Below are 21,336 nucleotides of genomic sequence, written 5' to 3'. Positions count from 1 at the left end.
CCATGCCTTATGAGGAGCAGGAGCAGCTCAGGGACGTTCAGCCTGGAGAAGAGAAGGTTAAGAGGTGATACGATAGCCCTGTTTTAAATATTGGAAAGGATGTCATATTGGAAGATGGAGCAAGCTTGTGTTCTGCTGCTCCAGAGACTAGGACATAGAGCAATAGATGCAAACTACATGAAGAGTTTCAATCTGAACATAACCCACTGGGGGACTTTAGGCAAGTGATACTCTCTCAGCCTTAGAGAAAGGCAACTCCTCTGAATAAAGCTTGCCAAGAAAATTGCACAGATAGGATTGTCATAAGCTGAAGTTGACTTGAAAGGACACAACAAAGTATTCACAGTCTATCTCGAGTGGGTCAAATTTTCTCTGTGATGATGCACTTAGCCAAGCAAGAGATATGGGGAGGTTCCCCTGCCACATGATAATTGCTTCTGTTTTTTAAAGTATTTCCCAGAAAGCTACCATATATACTTGACTATAAGTCGTCCTCATGTGTTTAAGTCAAGGGCAAGCTTTGGAGCCAAAATTATGGATTTTGATATGATCCATGGATAAGTTGAGTGTAAAACTTTGGACATGTAACAAAGGATGTAAAGGACAAAGCAAAGGAAAACGAGGCCAAAGGACTTATAAAATGCCACCAGGCATAACTCATAACGTAATTTGTGTTCACCCTAAAGGCTACATGGATGGTAAATCATAGGTGTGCAATGTGTGGGGGATAAAACCAGGCACAAGTGGGGCTATGAAAATGTGCATAGGTCAAAAAGGATGAAAAGGCAAAACAAAGCAAATGGCAACTAGATTAGCAATGATTACAGCCTTTTAACTTCAATAACATTGCCTGATTTTAACCCAGAAAAGCTGAGAAATCATACACAAATGTCTTATTTAAATCCTTCAAAGCCCAATGCAGTACTCCTTTGAGGGGAAGTGCCAAAGAGCTGCCAGCAGCACCCTAGGCATTCAAAATGTCGAAGGTTGTGCCATGAGAGAAAGCTTAAAAAAGCAAAAACATGGTGGTTCTACACCACTCCCAATAACTTTCTCAGTTCTGCAATCAGTAGATTGTGTTAAAATAACAATATTGATTTATTAAAAGGATTAGCTGAAGTATATATACAGGTAAGCTTCAATGTAAGTTGAAAATCTGGAATCGGTGTTGTGAAAGACATTTAACTTAATTAAAATATTGAATTTTAATTGCAGAAGTGTCAAAACAAACAGTTTTTTAAAAAAACAAAAACAAAACTGTCGAGTTCTTCTAGATGCTGTCTTTGCAGGATTAAAAGATTTTTGCTTTTGATCTTCTCTCTCTCTCTCATGGAAAGCATTGGTCATTTTGCTTCTTGACAAAAAGCTGGAACGAACACCAAGTCTGCAGGCTCCAAAAACACCAAAAGAACGAAAGAGCGAGAGTGGCAGAGGTTCATCCAGGAAAAATGTATATCCTCAACTGATGCAGGTGGCCAGATTTCCTGGTCAAGCGCCACCACATGTTCCAATTTCATCACCCGACTTAAACAGCAAGGCATGCACAAGTCCTGACCAGGTAACTAGAGAATAAGCCTCTGGTTGATAATCTTTCTGTTTATTTCTGCCAAGGCCACTGAAAATACAAAAGCCTTTTCATCAGACAGGTTTGCATACATGTCCACTTCTTTTTCTTGTTTTTCTGCAGAAGAAAATAATAAGATATTAAAAATGAATAAGACAAGTGCAGCACAAACCAAGTATCTGAAAACCTTCCCCGTTTTAAGCGAAAAGATTTTACAAACTGGGGCATACTAGCATTTTTCACATTTGGAGCTAGTGTGTTGGGATGCTTGCTAGTTTGGCCTGCTGAACTCACCGCTTGTCTAAATTATGGACAATTCAAGGCTTCCTCAAAGAAAGAAAAGAAGATTGAGTTTCCTGTCCCAGCACTTCACAGTCACTCTGAACATGACCAAGAAATGATCTCAAAAGCAACCTTGAAGCTACATTCGTTCTTTGCACAGAGAAGGCACAGGAAGACACACTCCGCGTGCTTTCGTGGCCCTTGCATAATATGCAAAAGCAGAACCAGATGGCTCCGTTCCTCATACCTCTTTCTTCTTCATGCTTTTTAGCTGTGGCAGTCTTTGGTCTCCCTCTTCCTCTTCTGCTGTGGTCTGAATGGCTGTTGGACCTGGATCTTCTTCGGTTTTCTAAGTCTTTATTTATCACAGAATTTATCCTCTCTCTTTTGACTCTTTCTGTCCGTCTTCTCTTCGCCTCACTTCTGATTTCTATTTGAAAACATCATCATTGTTCATCATGACAAAAATTTTAAAAGCTAGTTTTGTGGCTTTGGGATTTTCCCTTTTCTAGGGGGATCCATTTTCCCAATCTATTTTATTATTAACATTACATAATTTGTAAGTAATAGCAGAAGGGGAAAACCAATAAAACACAAGTGCAACGTGTTGATTGTTGAAAAAAGATAATGCCCTTTAAAATATTTTTCCCCTTTACCTTCGCAGGTAAAAATTCTGGGCCCAAAAAGTTTTTTTGAGTACCCAAACTAAACTGAATGCATTTTCCTTCCATACTATTCTTGATTTTCCAAAGCTTGATGTATCTGAGATAATATGGAGTTGTGGGGCCATTCTGTTGCCTGCTATTCTTACCTCTTAAAATCCCTCCAGCTGGGGTCTGATTCTGGGAATTCTGGATTCTAAAAGTTATGTTTTCACATTCAAAGAACAGAAAGAGGAGGGGGAGAAATAGTGGCCAATAGGGGAAAGGGTTGAGATTTTTGTACTGAAATAAAGAGATCCTATTAATAGCTTTTTGTGGGGTTTTCGGGCTATGTGGCCATGTTCTAGAAGATTTTCTTCCTGACGTTTCGCCAGCACCTGTGGCTGGCATCTTCAGAGGATACTATTAAATTATCATCTTAGCAACAAAATATTTATTGACATGCCTCCAATATAGTGGGGTTAGGTTCCAGCTACCCTAAAGTGAATTACAGCTTTTTTCACTTGGTAGTGCATATAAAAGCTTAAAAGCATATTTACGCTAGCCTTTATTAAGTGTGCAATAACGCTAGGCCTAAAAAAGTATGCAAAAATAAAAATAATAAACATTTGCCAGAATATGACACTGAGACACAAAGTGCACAAATGCTGCAAACAGCCTGATACTCGGGAACCAAATGCACTGTACTGCATAATTGAAATGCACTGTATTAGCAAGGTATGACTCCATTACATACCAGATGTGCACAGTAAATTCAACATCTTCCGAAATGAAAAGACAACTATGAGAGGATGCCACAGGAATATCAGGGAAAGGAGTACTTAACCCTTCTCCTTCGGCTGTCTTTTGTTTTTATATTTTTTTACTGGAAGGCAGAAAGGAATATATATCAGCACTTGGAAACAGCAGAAAAGGCATCAAATGGAACAATACCTGCAGTGGGTGGCAGCCTTTCAGAGCGTTTAGCGTTCAAGAGTTTTCGACTAATAAATATATACCCACACGGACAAGATTTGCATGCAACAGGAACCTGGAAAAGATAATTTAAAAGATGAGTTTGTTTTCAAGGACTGTCACAGCTTAAGTCTACTTCCTTAGATACATTAGTAAGTAGGAAGTAGACTTAAGTCTACCAAAGCTCACGCCTGCAACTTCTTTCTTTAGTTAGTCTAAATGGTGCTACAAGATCTCTCTACATTTATAAACATAAACATAACAACATGGAGATACCGGAGTTATGGAGGTACAAGATGGTTACAAAATCACTGACAAAACTGGAGGGGAAGTTAATATAAGCAACATTGAGGGTGTATTAAGTAATGCATATTGTATTTATGCTGATGATTTGTTTATATGTTATTATTTGTTACATGTTATAATATGATTTGTTAGTGTTTTTTAGGAAGAGTGTGTTGCTATTTTATTTTGTGCAAATAAAAATTAATTTAAAAAAAAAGAAAGAAAAGGTTGGAAACCACTTTGGAAATCATTTCCAAAGCTAACAATCCGCAGTAGAAATACCTACGGCCCATTGTTTCAACAAGCTAGGCATTGATTACATGTTCTAAACATAGAGTGGTGCGCACATTACAAACCTACACTGTCAGCTGCCACAACTGTTGAATTTGTAGATAGCTTTAAGTCAATTTATATTTATTTCCATGCAAGATCAGAGTCCCATTAGTGTAAATCAAAGTCCGTATCACGTGCTAATGTTACTAGAATAAATGCATTCCTTTGAAAGGAAATAATCTTCTACTGTGTTTATGGCACCAAATTATGAGCACTGCCAGAGGCAGAGATGTATTTCCTGTGAAGCGCTTCACACAAGCGCACATTTATGAGCAGCCAGCCTTTGAACAGTGGATGATTACTCTTCAAGTTCACAGTACATCCCTGCCAAGCCTTCATGTTATTAACAATGGAGCCCATTCACTGTTGTGCATCTGAAGGTGATTTAACTGAATGGATACCCCCAAAGCAACTGGCATTGCTAATCCCATTCACATAATTTTCTGAAAAGGGGCTTCAAGGCAATTTTTCCCCCCTGAAAGAACGGCATTATGTCAAAACATTATTCGCATGCAATATTCCCCTTGCACAAGCTAACAGTCACATTGTAGAACTTCCATATCGAATAGTGTTGCCAGGTTTTCAAAATTGCTATAAAGGACAGTTTAAATTCATGACATGCAGGATTGATAACTAGGAAGTAGTTAAAAAGCTTCTGTTCCCCCTAAATATCAAATGAATGTATTGTTTCCGGTTAACTTAGCCATGTATTTCTCTGTAAAATGAACAAATTATCAATATTAATACATTACATGGGCCCACACACTTCATTATAGAATAGTCAGCATCTCATTCAATCTATCAGCTTATTCATACTCCATAAATAAAGCAGTTTTATACCATTTAAACTGTCATGGCTCCATCCTATGGAGTCCTGGGATTTGTAGTCAGATGAAGTGTTTAGCCAGCATGGTTTGAGTGTTGGACTATGACTCTGGAGATCAGAGTTCAGTTCACCACTTGAGCATAAAAATCCACTGGGTGACCCTTGGGCATGTCATGCTCTCTCAGCTTCAGAGGGTAGCAATGGCAAACCCCCTCTGAAGAAACCTGCCAAAAATACCTAGGGTCACCACAAGTAAAAAAAATGACTTGGAGGCACACGACAACAATGAGGTACTTTAGACTGGTCTGTCAGAGAGCTCTGGTGCCTCACCCAAACTACAAAATTCAGGATTTTGTAGGCTAGAGTCATAGCAGTTAAGGTGGTGTCAGACTGCTTTATTTCTGCAGTGTGGACACACCCTATATCAAAGGAAAAGCTTTTAGTTTTTCTCATATATGGGACATCCCTTACAATAAGGGACACCTGCCAATGGTGTAGTGGTTTAAGCACTGCACTAAGGCTCTGGGAGACCAGGGTTTGAATCCCCACTTGGACATGGAAACTCACTGGGTCACCTCTGGCAACTCACACTCTCTTAGGGGCTGTCCACACAAGTCAAAAGACCTGTGTTCCCCCTGGCTCGCATTGTCCTGTTTGGATGACACAGGTCAAACCTCAGAGCCAAGATTGGGGCAGATCCTAGCAGGTAGGATGTTGATCCAGCCCGATCCTGGGGTAAACAACCCTTAACACAGGTCAGTTTGACTCCCAGCTTGCCATGGAGCTTTCAGGAAACTCCACTGCAAACCCCATTTGTTTAGACACCCCATCGATTCCTTACCCTTGCATCTCCACTAGTAAGTTGACATACCTGGCATGCAAATGGGAGCACCTGGCTGCAACCACATGGACTGGTGCCCCATTTTCATGTTAGGCATGGTGAGTCAAGAGGAGGAAGACCAAAATGGTGAAGGGTCTAGAAACCATGCCCTATGAAGAGAGCCTGAGGGAGCTGGGTATGTTCAGCTTGGAGAAGAGAAGATTAAGAGGTGATATGATAGCTCTGTTTAAATATTTGAAGAGGTGTCATATTGAGGATGGAGCAAGCTTGTTTTTTGCTACTCCAGAGAATAGGACCTGAAGCAATGGATTCAACTTACAGGAAAAGAGATTCCACCTCAACATTAGGAGGAACACTATAGAGCTGTTCTACAGTGAAACACACTCCCTTAGAGAGTGGTGGAGTCTCCTTCTTTGGAGGTCTTTAAACAGAGTGGATGGCCATCTGTTGGGTATGCTTTGATTGTGAGTTCCTGCATGGCAGAATGTGGTTGGACTGGATGGCCCTTGTGGTGTCTTCCAACTCTAGGATTCTGACAGGGGTTCACTCACTAGCAGAGACACAGGGGAAAGGTAAGGAGCATGCCACAACACCAGGTCCCCAGGTAGGTGTGTAACCATGTGCCTGGCCCCGTGCCAGCCCAGGGACAACCCAAGTTACCACCTGGGCCAAGAAAACAAGGGCTGAGCCCCTACTTTCCTTGCTCATCTGCTCAGGGCCTTAGCCACAGAGGAAAGCAAAGGTAAACCCCTCTGAACAAATTCTACCAGGAAAAACCCTTTGATAGCTTGGCCTTCAGGATCGCTGTAAGTCAGAAAAGATTTAAGGCACACAGCTAGGAAGAAACTTTCTGGCCTTCCAATAAGGAACACTTGGCAACCATAATATCCAGAAAAGCACACAGGAAGAGGTGCCCCCACCTCCATCTTCTGTTAAAATAAATTCAAGCACTGCTTTGGATATTGCATAGAGCTTCTATTCAGAAAGGAACCAGTTCTGTTGCTCAAAGTGTTTGCATGCAAAAAAGCCTCACTCCAATAGAAATGCGGATTCTTAGTCAACAGTAACCTATGCTGTCATTTCCAGGAAAACATCAGCATTCAAAAACCCTTCTCAGTCTCATCTCATGGTTTTAACTGCTTTTGATCACTGCCTACTGTAATTTGCTGTTTTCTGTCACAGCCTAGTATACATTTATGGTTAGGCAACATGCCTCACAGCTCACTTCTGGCATTATTTATTGATTGCTATTGTGTTGAGGCCCTTAAAGTAATTCAAACTCAAAGTAACCAGTGCTGAACTTAAAACAAATACACAATAGGAGTAGAGGATACATACATTTCCTGTTGTTGCTGTTCCTATAAATGCAGAGAGGGAGAGTAAAAGCCATGACAGAAATTTTAAAGCAAAAAGTAAATATATTAATTATAACAGGAAAAATGTAACATCTCCAAGACTGCATCCCTTTCCATAGCTCTGTATAAGTAAAGGCTTATGCAAATCTCTTTAAGTAGCACAAAAATTCTCAAAGGCAGTCAAATACTTCCCTATTAATAGCATGACACAACAGTGCCTTCCCAAAAGGAAATGAATAAAACTGGCCAGGCTGGATCTACTGTATTGCTACATATTTAATAAAGCTGGGAGACACATCAAAAATAACTAGCTGACTAGCATACGATTAAAAATAAAACAAAATCCAGTGACTGTGTATAATATATAGGACAGGAACCCACAAATTAGAAGCTGTGTTAATTTCTACAATGATTATGAGAATCAAAGGATAGAAAATATAGCTAGCGACCACAAGGCCACGTGTCACACATCCCTCTCATCTTTATCATTGGCTTCAATCTTCCTTGGTGCATCTTTCAATTTCATGATATAGTAGGAAGGGTACTTTTTAAATGTCCCTTTTTGCTCATTTGTGCTTTCACTGATCTAGATCCATCATTCTTCCTCTTTAGCCTCCTTCAAAGATTTCCACTCCTCCCAGATTGATGACAAGTAAGGTCACTCCCTGATATGAAGATCAATGAATTCTACCCACCCTTCCAATAATAGCTTGTTCTCCAATAGCTGTTAAGTCAACTGTTTTGTTTGTTTGTTTTGCATTTTTCCTTTGGAGCCCTGACAAAGATGCATGTCATCACCATTTGGGGGTCATTTTTTGCTATTCCAGCTGCACCATGCCTAGTTATGATGGCCTGCATTTGCCTCTTGATCTAAGGCAGGCCTACACAACACATGGCCCGGGGCCCACATGCAGCCCGCCAAAGGATTTAAGGCAGCCCACGAAGATGTGGAACAACTTCAAGGGTTCTCTGTTGCCCAGCTTTCTCCTAAGAAGAAGGCTGGGCAGTGGAGGAGGAAGAGGAGCAAACATTCGCCCCTCGAGGCTCCTCCGTTGCTTGGCCTTCTCCCAAGGAGAGGTCTGAGCAGAGGAGAAGGACAGACAAGGCTCTTCCACCACTTGGCTTTCTCTTGAGGCGTATGCACCTCACAGTGCCGCATGCACATGCTCCACTGTTTTCAATGGGGAGCAAGCATACATGGTTTTCCCCTTATGCGGGGGGGGGGGGGGGGAGGTCCAGAACAGATGCCCTGTGTAAGGGAAAGGTGGACTGTATTCGGGGGTTTGGCCTAATAAAGGTTTTGGGAAAGCCAGCAAGAGCAGAGTTTGAAAACCTACTAGCTCACCATGGCAAATCATATTGTTTTAGAAGAAGGCAACAGCAAACCTCCTCCAAATCTTACCATGAGCCCTATAAAGTCACCTTACATCACAGTAAATTTGAAGCCACATAACAAAAGACAACAGATAACAGTATTACCACAGTAGTACAGATTGTGGAATTTGCCTTAAAACGGAGTGCATGAAGATTTTTATTTTTCAGACCTAAAATCTAGGCCAACTGTTATGCTTGCTGTTTGCAGAAACCAAAGAACAAAAATCATGTAATATAGAAATGAGGGGTTTGGGTTAATGTGTATGTTCTATTAAATGAATTATTATTATTAGTAGTATTAGTATTTCCTGCCTTTCTCCCAATATAGGGAATCAAGACAGTGATATATTAATAATATATATTCATATATGAATTATATATATATATATATATATATATATATATATATATAATGTTACTGTTATCCAGAAAAATAAGGTTCAGTGTTGCTATTGACACAGAAAAATCATATACAAAGAACATAGATTTCATTTCTTACACTCATACGCAAGACAGTTTCAACGTTATTAGGCATATGCTACTACAAAGAGTATCACTGTGTCTTAAATTCATTTAGCATTCCAAGGTGGGGACATTTTAAGAGCTCTTGAAAGAAGGCTCCTGATTCCAAGCTTTGAACAAACCACGCTATCTATACATATTTCTAAAATTACAACTGTGAAATGAGTCAGCAGCAAGTTGGCATGGTGGTTTTCTCAAAGCGAAAGCTCAGAAGCTGCTAAAAAATAAACTCCCCCACTCCATATTTTCCACTTCTTCGCTTCAAAGCTGTGTGCCAGTAGTTCGTATAAGAAAAGGATTATTTCCCCCTCTCAGTATAGTTCTTCATAAAGCTATGGCTGCAGATATTTAAACACTCACCAATCCCTTTAAAACATTATAGCATTATAAAACATGTAGTCTGTGTAGAACTGCGGACACAAAAATGGATCTTGGAACCTAAACTAAGCAGGCTGAGTTCTGGTTAGTACTTGGATGGGAGACCATCCACAAATGTTAGGCCCTATTTTATAGGAAGGACCTGGCAAAACCCTATGAAAACCCTATGAGTTCATCATAAATCGGCCAGGAACTTGAAGGCACACAGACACAAAGAAGTCACTCCAAAGCTGAATCCAAACTGCAGGAATAATCCAGATCGACACCGCTTTAATTGCCATGGCTCAATACTATGGAATTCTGGGATTTGTAGTTTTGTGAGATATTTAGCCTTCTCTATCAGAGAGCTCTGGTGCCACAAGTACAGTTCACAGACTTCAATAGCATTGAGCCATAGCAATTAAAGTGTTATCAACCTTGAATATTTCAGTCGTCTTCTGCAACAAGAACTGAGGACAGAAAAAGATTTCTTTTCCAAGACAGGCACTGGATGGAAAACAGGAGCAAGGAAGCTAATTTCATGAAGCTAATTGCAAGTTCCAGCATCTCAGAAAGAAACAGCTGGCTTTGATGCTGGCCTCTTGCAAGTTAAAATAAACTCTTGAGCAGACTCTCAGGAGGAAAGTGAAACCAGGCCTTATAGGGCCACTATAGAGATCACATAACCACCTATGGCTGTGTTTGCTCAACCACTTTTCCATGCTGGATGAATCACCATTCATTTGGCAACGTGAGGAATGCTTTCTGGGGGGAAATGCAGTGCAGGAGGAAGTTACCACAGACAAAAATACCACAACTGAGAGTAGTTCCACACTTTCCATGGAAAATATATTTGCTGGCATTTTCTATGTTACAGTCGGTTCTTGGTTTGGTTCCAGGACTCCTGTGGATACCAAAATCCATGGACGCTCAAGTCCTATTAAATACACAGGATAGTACAGTTGGCCTTCCATACCCAGGTCCCATTAAATACAACAGCACAGTAAAGCTGGCCCTCCAATCCCAAACCCATTAAATACACAGGACAGCACAGTTGGCCCTCCATACCCTAATCCTATTAAACAGGACTCCTGTGGATACTAAAATCCACGGACGCTGAAGTCCTATTAAATACACAAGATAATACAGTTGGCCCCCCATACCCAAGTCCCAAGTCCCATATTTTCAAGCCGTGGACGGCTGAATCCGTGGGTGAAAAATCTGTAGATACAAAGGTCCAGCTGTATATGCACGAACATGCGCAACACACAACTATACGCACATGTGGGAAATTAGACCACTGTGGTCTAATATGGGTGTATACTTGCATTTCTGTGGATATATATGTTTCATCCACACACTGCACATTTGCTATAGGAAACACTAGCAAATAAGTCTGTTTGCCACAAAATGCAAGAAGCTGAAAGGACCAAAGATGTCCAAACAGACATCCATGCATGTCAAAACCAACATGGATCCATGCAATATAGTGTACATGCCCTTGAATCCAAGGGATTTGCACTGAAGCAGCCATTAGGTTGACACATGGCAACCAAACTAACTACAAATATCCATCTTAAAGACATGGAAGTTTGCAATCTTCCCATTAATGGCAATTAGACCAAGACTGGAGAGAGACTCCAATTCAAATTTTCATTCACCTGTGAAGCTTATGCTATAATTTTGGGGCTGTCATTACCTCTCATATGGTCATCATAAACAGAAAAAGAAATGGGAAAATCCATGTACATCACCCACATTCCTCAGAAGAAATACAAGATATGAATAAAAAGACATAACAAATAAATAAAATAATATAATAATAAATGATAAAATAAAAAGAAATAAAAGAAATAAAAATATAAAAATACACAAAGAAATAATTATCTATAAATAAACAATAAAACACAATACAATAAAATGGCAATAAAAAATAAAAACACAAAGAAATAAATATTTATAAATAAATAAATAATAAAATATAATAATAAATAATAAAATAAAAAGAAATAAAAGAAATAAAAATGTAAAGAAAAGGCACAAAGAAATAAATATTTATAAATAAATAAATAAACAATAACATAAAATAAACAATAAAATACAATAAAATGGCAATAAAAATAGAAACAAAAATAAAAGACACGAAGAAATAATTTATAAATAAATAAATAAATATAATAATAAATAATAAAATAAAAAGAAATAAAAGAAATAAAAAATGTAAAGAAAAGACACAAAGAAATAAATATTTATAAATAAATAAATAAACAATAACATAAAATAAACAATAAAATGGCAATAAAAATAAAAACAAAAATAAAAGACATGAAGAAATAAATATTTATAAATAAATAAATAATAAAATATAATAATAAATAATAAAATCAAAAGAAATAAAAGAAATAAAAATGTAAAGAAAAGACACAAATAAATGTTTATAAATAAATAAATAATAAAATAAAATAAAAAGTAATAAAAGACATAAATAAAAATAAAAAATAAGAACAAAAATAAAAGACAAAGAAATAAATATTGATAAATAAATAAATAAACAATGAAATAAAATGAATAATAAAATAAAATGTAATAAAAGAGATAAATAAAAATAAAAACACAAATAAAAGACACAAATAAATAAATAATAAATTAAGTAATAACATAAAATGGCAATAAAAGACATTAATAAAAACATGAATATATAAAATCAATGGAAGGCTCTGCCTGTCAACCTTTTTGAAAAAGTGAATTTTGGCTCCCAAATCTCTAAAAGGGTTTTTAAACAGAAAACTGAGAATGAAGCAGTCTCAAATAAAAGAAGACGATTCAGAGGGAAAAGGACAACTGGCAGACGGAGGACAACCTCACACTGTTACACAGCACACAACATGGGGGAGCAACAGAGGGAGGGGAGGCACAACGCAAAGTGTCCATTTGCTTTCCGTCCTCTACAATCTGGGAGGCTACCATGATCCGTCTCAGTCTTGGCTGCACAAAATGCATGGCTAGAGACTCCAGGCAGCCCACGAGCACCAGGCCCAAAGCGTCTCCTATCTTTGTCATCGGGGTAATTGTCCTCTTTCATGACTTCAGGTTAACTGAACAATCCTCTCAAGAGGAAGGCAGCAGAGCCCTCGATTAGAAAGGGCTTCTAGCAGCAGCAGCAGCAGCAGCCTTCCCTTTCTCTCCCTGGAGAACCCTGAACTTAGCCAAGGCTCCCTTGAAGCCCCGGGGCCCTTCCTGCTCCTTCTTCCCAGGAGCAGGGCCTGGCTGGGTCTCACCTGCTGGTCGCACTCCGGGCAGGACTTGGTGGCCATCTTCACCTTCTTGGCCCGGCCGCCAGACATGCTTTGCTCGCCTTTGCTTCGCTTGGATCCAGACACACAACGCCGCGCATGCGCAGACGCCTCTGCGCGGCCACCGCCAGGCAACGGCTCGCGCCCCTTCCTTCCTTCCTTCACGCCGCCGCCGCCGCCTGCGCATGCGCGCTCCCGCAACTGAGGTTTTTGTTTTTTTCAAAGGGAAGCGGCCGCCCAATCATCGTTCGCTCTTCGGCCAAACCTTCCCCCCTCCCCTCTCCCCAAAGGGGCGGGGCTTACGACGTGACGAAAGGTCTGCTCCGCTTTGCTATTGGCCGGTTGGATATGAAAGACAGGCGGGGTAGTGAGGGGAGGAGGGGCCAGAAGAATTGGCCTGAGAGTTGGAAGAGGCCCTGATCCAGTCCAGGCCCTTCATCCTGCCATGCAGGAACTCCCCATCAGAACATCCTTATGGACAGATGGCCATCCAGCCTCTGCTTAAAGGCCTCCAAGGAAGGAGGCCCCACTATTCCCCATTGAGGGAGTGTGTCCCACTGTCCAACAGCCCTCCTGATGTTGATCTGGAATCTCTCTTCCTAGAGCATCCATCCATTGCTCCACTGTGCCCTAGGCTCTGGAGCAGCAGAAAACAAGCTTGCTCCCTCCTCAATATGTATTTAAACAGGCCTCTCATATCACCTCTTACCCTTCTCCAGGCTAAACATCCCCAGCTCCCTAAGTCCTTCCTCATAGGGCTTCATGGTTTCCAGACCCTTCACCATTTTAGTTGCTCTCCTTTGGACACATGGCTCCAGTTTCTCAATGTTTTTTTGAATTGTGGTGCCCAGAACTGGACACAGTATTCCAGGTGGGGCCTGACCAGAGCAGAATATAGTGGCACTATGACTTCTCTTGATCTAGACACTATACTTCTATTGATGCAGCCTAACATTGCATTGGTCTTTTTAGCTGCTGCATCACGCTCATGTTCAACTTGTGGTCTCCTTGGACTCCTAGATCCCTTTCACACCTAGTTTCATTCAGCCAGGTGTCCCCCATCCTATATCTCTGCATTTCATTTTTCCACCCTAAGTGCAGTACTTTACATTTCTCCATGTTGAAGTTCATTTTGTTAGCTTTGGACTAGCTTTCTGGTTTATCCTGGTCATTTTGAATTTTGATCCTGTCTTCTGGGGCATTAGCTATTCCTCCTAATTTGGTGTCATCTACAAATTTGATAAGTATGCTCCCAATTCTTTCCTCCAAGTCATTGATAAAGATGTTGAATAGCACTGGGCCCAGGACAGAGCCCTGTGGGACCCCACTGGTCACTTCTCTCCAGGATGAAAAGGAGCCATTGTTGAGCACCCTTTGGCTTCAACCGGTCAACCAATTACAAATCCATGTAACAGTTGCCTTGTCTAGCCCACATTTTACAAGCTTGTTTGCAAAAATGTCATGGGAAAATGTCATCCCAACCTTGTGACATTATACCCCACTGTTCTATTCTAAGATGGTTTGTTTTTATGTTCCAATAGGAACATAATTGTCCTTATTTTCCAGTTGTTGGGGTGTTTTGGTTGCTTTTGTTGTCATTGTGTTGTCATTGTTTTGCCTTATGGTTTGTTAACTGTAGTAAAGGATTTGACTTGAAAATATTCCAAAGTACCGTATATATAAATTACAAAAAGCAACCCTTGATCTGGCCATTTTACTACACCATTGCATTTAACGGGATTTGAGCATCCATGGATTTTGGTATCCATTGGGAGTCCTGGAATCAAATCCCAGCAGATAGCAAGGGCCCACTGTATTTTATATCTGTGTCCTTCTGTTCCGTCAGAGTTGGAAAACATATGGCTCTCCAGATACCTGAACTGCAACACCCAGCATCCCCTGACCATTAGCTATACTGCCTAAGACTGCTGAGAGTTTCACTTCATCAAAATCTGGAGAGCCGCACAGTTCCCATCCTCATTATTATCCCCAGTCAGAAATAAAGTGTCTGATGGATCAGTTGAAGCATGTGTTTCTTCTTGCCGGAAGTAAAGTCTCTCCATTTGGGAAAGGAAAGAGGAAAAAAACAAGGCTACAGTGACCGTGGGGCAATAAAGGTTTTATTATCTGTACAGTGTCTTTCCTAGGTTCTTATATGCTTCGTATGAAGTGTGCTGCAGACAGGAGAAAAGAGTTTCGCTGCTTGAACAACTGCCTTTAAGAGCAAGAGGGCAGTATGGAGGCACTAATCCTTGAGCATGAAGAACTGTCTTGCTGATATTTACTGCTGCTCTATTGGAAGCCCAGCTCTGGATGAAAGCCGAGTAACATTTTCAGCAAGCCTTTATGGGGGACTGCTGTGATCACCCCTAGGAATTACAAACAGGGAGACCAAGGCTGAGAAAGCATGGCTTGCATAAAGCCACTTAACATATCCACAGGTAGCCATGTTTGCTACATAGGAAAGTGCAACATCCAAAGTCCACAAAACGGTTAATACCTTGAAATAGATGGAGCATATGATTACATGAAGTAAGCTGAATAAGATGATTTGGTAAAGAATATATATGAATTTAAGGTAGACTGGATTTCAATAAATGGTAGTGTTATTGAAAGTCAAGAGCCACTGGTTGATATACTATCGGTATTCGATGGGAAGGAAGGTTAGGAGTGAATGTAAGGAGCTTATCACACGGGAGGAATTTCTCTTAATTTCGAATGAAAAGGAAGTGGGGCCAAAACGCATTTATGTGAATTCGCTAGTTCAGTGAATTTATGTGAATTCGAATTGCGTTCAAACTGACTTCCCATTGCCCGAAAATAGCTTGCCATTGCCCGAAATTGCGTGTGATCACCTCTCACACAATAACGTTCAACCCCATGATTGTGTTCGGACTGACTTCCCATTGCCCAAAATTGCTTGTGGCAGTCTATCACACAATAACATTAAACCTCATGATCGCATTCAGGTTGCCATTGGATTATACTTCCAATTTCCCTTGTCTGATAAACTCCTAGGTCTCCAGAGCCCAGATTGCCAGAAGAAAGAGCTTCTGCCTGCAAGGGTTCCCTCCATATGATTTTAACTGAGAACAACAACAACAACAACAACAATAATATCTTGACAAAATGTAGACTTGTGACTCTGTCATTTATTGATTTATTTTGACTTTTTCCTGTGTTATTTTTAACATCTTTGCCTGACTAAGAAGCGACTTGAACTTTGAAAGCCTGCCTCATGCATTTTGTACATTTTAGTTTGGCCAGGAAAGGGATTGGCATTTTGTGGATTCTGGATGTTAGTTGCTATAATCTTTTGGGGGAACATGACAGTTCTTTCACAACCCTCCTGCCCCCATTTTAAGGTGAAACCTCAATTTAGGTTTCTATTCCTACACTTGTTTTCTTGAGAGTAAGCATCCTTGAACTCAGTTGCATTTGCTTTCATTAGACCAACTGTCTTTTAAAATTCATCTTTAATATTGCTTCAGAGCTTGGGAAGTTACATATTTGAACCAACAAATCTGAAAATCCCTAGACAGCATGGGATTTGACTGGGAGTTATAATCCCAAAAGTCGCGATTCCAAGTTGTGTCCAGTGGTGTGTTTGTGCCTGGCAGATACACACCTATGAGAGGAATACACACAGAGAGAGGAAACTTGTTAAAATGGCTAGAAAAGTGGTATAAACTATGTTCCATCATCTAGACACATTTTTCACTTCTGACTTGACAAACGGATGTCCTTTACAGTTTTGAGAACATAAGGATGAATATTGTAACCATTTCCTTAACAGTCATTCAGTTTTGAATGCTGGATGTCACCAACAAAGGACACATTGAAACTCTGGCCAAGGAAGTGGAGAGAATAGATGTTCTGTGTAATATTGCAGGGTAAAATATTGCTATAGTTCACATTAGAGTCTACTCTTAATGTGCTTTTTCAAATTAGCCTGGATTTGTTTTTATGTCTACAAAAAAATTGTGTGTAGCTTCAGCCGTTAGATGCAGCTACAGCTATTTCCAGAGCCATCTAAATGCTGCTATGGCTCTTTTTCCAAACCTGGTCCTAGCTTTCAGCAGAAGGAAGCCATTCTTTCAGCATTCGATTTTAAATGTTATCATGCATATTGCAGAAGGTTAATTCATGTGTTATTGTTGAATGTTTGTTTGTGAGATTCTGCTTCATGCTCCCAAATAACATGGTTGGCTTTGAGTATTATATGCCTTCAGTTGGATGAGTTGGGAGTTGAGCTTGGAAAAGTGACCTTTTTGGACTCCGGCTCCTAGAATCTGGGAGCCTGGGAATTATAGTGAATTGTGGTGAAAAAGCTGACCATTTCACTATTATTGGGGGGCAGAAAAATGTCTTCAGCTAATCCTTTCTGAGAACCATAGGTCAATGTGATATGTAATATATGGAGTTCCTCTCTTTCTAAAGCAGAGATGGGAAATGGTATCCCTCCAGATATTCTTGAACTGCCATTCCTCATCATGGTGGTTCCCACAATCTCTGTAGGGCCATAGGCTCCCCACCCTTATTCTTCATCAGAGATGGGTAGCTCTTAGAGATGAGGATTGTATTGGCTCCCCAGGAGGACTGTGCATGGTTTTTCTCTGTGGGAGCACTAGAGGACATTTGGAAGCAAAGGTCATCCCAAAAAACGGCACCAATTTTTTTTTTTTGGGGGGGGGCTGCTGGGAGACCCTGGGGCTCAAAATCAGCCTTAATAAGCTGCACACAACCTGGAGACTGGCAATATTTTGTGGCCACATTAGTGGGGCCATCGCATAGAGAGCCTCGGTCAAAATTGCCATCCACTTTGCCCTCCTTCCGCCAAGTTTGTCTTAACAATGAGAGAAAAACCTTCCATCTTGGGCTTAGTAGCAGCTGGAGGGGGACAGTTTTTGGGGGACACCATCCTGCCAGAGGAAAGGGGTTCCAGTAAATCTTCTCCTTGCATACTGGTTTTACTGTTTGGTTATCCTGTTATCCTGTTTGAGATATGAAACCTGTCTGGATCTATTTATGAAAGGAACTGGGTTAGTAATACTTTCAAGGTGAGACCATGGCTTTAGTAGCTGCCATCCCTAAAGAATTTGACTTACCCCCCTCTCCCTTTTACCTTCTTCTCTGCCAGATTTTGTCCATCATGGGACCATTTGGGATTGTGAGGAAAAGGCCTGGGATTTCACAATGAATATCAGTGTGCGCAGCATGTACCTGATGATCACAGCATTCCTGCCGAAGGTAAGCCAGCCTTTCTTTCCTTCCAGCAGCTAGAGGTGTATCTCAGAGGCCTTGTTTAAGGAGATTCAGACAGAAACCGCACTTCATGTTTATATGAGTCCTTCCTGAATCTTCGTTCGCGAAGAAAAGACAGAGAGAGATTTTTTGTGCATTTTTGTGCTTTTAATGCTAACAAATCTGCCTTGTTGTGACAAGGATGGTGATGATGATGGTGGTCACCATGTGTAAATTTACAGCGCTTTATAAATAAAGGTTAATAATAATAATAATAATAATAATAATAATATTGATATCAGCAAGCCTCTGAGGCATGGCCAATGTAAGTTGCTCTGATTTTACAAACTCATGCGCAGTTAAGAAAAATCAAAGTACCTTGACCAAGTACACACTTCTGAGAAGTATAGTTAGTGTAAGAGACCTGAAACCAAGGGCAAATCCACTTCTTGTTAAACCACCTTGACATGTTCAATATGCATAGCCATGTTAACCCATGTTCATATGCCCATGTTAAATGCCCAAATGTGCTGTTGTGTGTGTTTTGCAATTGGGGGGGGGGGATGTTTGGCCAGAAAGGGAAGTACATTTCCGGCGGGTGCCGGGGACCGTGGGAAAATAGCGGGATGGGGAGCGGGACACCCTTCCTGCTTTCACGCACATGCCGGGGACCGTGGGAAAATAGCGGGAGGGGGAGCGGGACACCCCCCTGTTTTCCGACGGGTGCCGGGGACCGTGGGAAAATAGCGGGAGGGGGAGCGGGACACCCCCCTCCTTTCCCGCGGGTGCCGGGGACCGTGGGAAAATAGCAGGAGGGGAATGGGACACCATCCCTGCTTTCCGGCGGGTGCCGGGGACCGTGGGAAAATAGCGGGAGGGAGAGTGGGACACCTTCCCTGCTTTCCGGCAGGTGCCGGAGTCCGTGGGAAAATAGCAGGAAGGGGACCGGGACACCCTCCTTCCTTTCCCGCAGGTGCCGGGGACCGTGGGAAAATAGCGGGAGGGGAGCGGAACACACCCCTGCTTGCCCGTGGGTGCCGGGGACAGTGGGAAAATAGCGGGAGTGTGAGCAGGACACCCTCCCTTTTTCCCCGCGGGTGCCGGGGACCATGGGAAAATAGCGGGAGGGGGAGCGGGACACCCTCCAGGCTTTCCCGCACGTGCCGAGGACCATGGGAAAATAGCGGGAGGGGGAGCAGGAAACCCTCCCTGCTTTCCCCGCACGTGCTGGGGACCGTGAGAAAATAGCAGGAGGGGGAGCGGGACACCCTCCCTGCTTGCCAGCGGGTGCCGGGGACCGTGGGAAAGTAGCGGGAGGGGGAGGGGGAATCCCTCCCTGCTTTCCCCGCACGTGCCGGGGACTGTGGGAAAATAGCAGGAGGGGGAGCGGGACACCCTCCCTGCTTTCCCACGGGTGCCGGGGACCGTGGGAAAATAGCGAGTGGGGGAGACAGACACCCCCACTGCTTTCCCGTGGGTGCCGGGGACCGTGTGAAAATAGCGGGAGGGATAGCCGGACACCCCCACTCCTTTCCCGCGGGTGCCGGGGACCGTGGGAAAATAGCGGGAGGGGGAGAGGGACACTCCCACTCCTTTCCTGCGGGTGCCGGGGACCGTGGGGAAATAGCGGGAGGGGGAGCCGGACACCCCTCCTGTTTTCCCGCGGGTGCCGGGGACCGTGGGAAAATAGCGGTAGTATCAGCCAGACACCACCCTGCTTTCCTGTGGGTGCCGTGGGTAAATAGCGGGAGGGGGAGCCGGACACCCCTCCTGCTTTCCTGCCGGTGCCGGGGACCGTGGGAAAATAGGGGGAGGGGGAGCCGAACACCACCCCTGCTTTCCCGCGGGTGCCGGGGACCGTGGGAAAATAGCGGGAGGGGGAGCCAGACACCCCCTGCTATCCCGCGGGTGGCAGGGACCGTGGGAAAATAGCAGGAGAATAAGCCAGACACCACCCTGCTTTACTACGGATGCCGGGGACCATGGGAAAATAGCGGGAGGGGAGACGGACACATCCACTCCTTTCCCGCAGGTGCCGGGGACCGTGGGAAAATAGCAGGAGGGGGAGACGGACACCCACTCCTTTCCCGTGGGTGCCGGGCAAATGTCTGACAGGGAGGCGCTAGTGGCCAGGGCCGCAGAGGTAGATGCACTCCTGGTTGAGTCCACCATCACCCCCTCGGGTTGAGTAAGATCAAGCGTTCGGTAGCTCTCTTGAATACAAGACCTGATCCACCTACTCAGAGTCGAGGCAGATACCTTGCACCCAAAGAGCCCGTGAGAAAGGAAATGAATATTTCAGATGATCTTAAGGTTGAAGTCCTTCTTAGGATCAGGGCAGAATGAAGGCAGGAGAATGTCCTGCGATACCTGAAAGGCTGAGTTGACCCTAGGCATGAAGGTAGGGTCTGGACGAAGGCACATTGAGACTGGCCTAAAAATACACAAGTCTTTACGTACCAACAGGGCCCCAGCTCTGACACCCATCTGGCAGAGGTAATGGCCATGCGGAAGATGCCCTTGAGGGAGAAGTGTTTGAGGAAGGCCTCCCGAAGGGACTAGATCGGCCCAACCGTCAGCGCCTTTAAGACCATGTTCACGTCCCAAGATGGAAAACGATGTCTGGTGGCCTGGCCCTGTTGGAAACTCCCCTCAACAGCCTCTTAATGTGAGGATGGCTGCCATTCTAGCTGCTCTCGTGTGGAGTAGAACCGACGTGATGGCAGACACCTGCCTTATAACTATGTTGGATCTTAGTCTCTTTTTTAATGCCATCTTGGATGGACTATAGCAGGTCAGCCACTGAAAACCTGAAGCAGTCGATGAGAACTTGTCTAAAAGGTAGATTATGGTGGATGATGTGATCAATCAGAATAGAACCTGATCTAATCTGGACCTATGGCAGCTTCCAGCCTATCACTGATCACCTTGTCAACTGGTTATAGCAATGAAGGTGATATTAAGGTGATTTCATTGTAGCAATTAAGACTTACCGCTCTGAAAGAGGAATGTTAACGTCTGACCTCCAACTAATATTTCAAAACAATGTGCAGTTACTTACTGGAACATCTGTGAACCTGTGTAAAATAAGACTAATCCCATGGTTAGGCAAAGAAGACACTGGATTAACCTTTACCTCTCAGACATTGGCGAGTCCATGCAGAAGCGTGGAGGCACTCTGTGTTAACAGGGCCTGTGGTCAGAATTAAGTCTGATTTCATCTGAGGATGAACTTGTCTAAAGGCTTCAAAAATCACCCCAACTCCATGTAGCAGACCCTGGCTCCTAGCTCCCGAACCCCTGGGACCTGGGCACCTGGCCCCTAAAGCAAAAAGAGGTATTAATAGAAACTGACAGATAAGGAATCTATAAAAATAATACTATTAAATACAGCACCCATTTATTATCATCATTATAAATCATGTTAATAGATTTGCTGTGTAT

General features: G+C 42.6%; 1 protein-coding gene across 1 annotated transcript; it reads right to left on the bottom strand.

Annotated features, from left to right (window-relative positions):
• Positions 1–1,074: 1,074 nt before the first annotated feature.
• Positions 1,075–12,805, bottom strand: LOC149305889 (UPF0547 protein C16orf87). The gene is made up of 4 exons (XM_089540207.1): positions 12,634–12,805; positions 3,442–3,538; positions 2,094–2,276; positions 1,075–1,681 (listed from the first exon to the last, which is right to left on the bottom strand). Exons 1-4 carry the CDS (start codon positions 12,697–12,699, stop codon positions 1,563–1,565), a joined length of 465 nt encoding a protein of 154 aa, XP_089396333.1. The 5' UTR covers positions 12,700–12,805; the 3' UTR covers positions 1,075–1,562.
• Positions 12,806–21,336: the final 8,531 nt, after the last annotated feature.

This window comes from Sceloporus occidentalis, unplaced genomic scaffold (assembly GCF_023333645.1).
Source record: "Sceloporus occidentalis isolate IW3139 unplaced genomic scaffold, rSceOcc1.0.p SCAF_10, whole genome shotgun sequence".
Taxonomy (NCBI): Eukaryota; Metazoa; Chordata; class Lepidosauria; order Squamata; family Phrynosomatidae; genus Sceloporus; species Sceloporus occidentalis.
Note: the sequence above shows the minus strand (reverse complement) of the source record. Positions and strands in the feature narration are given on the sequence as shown.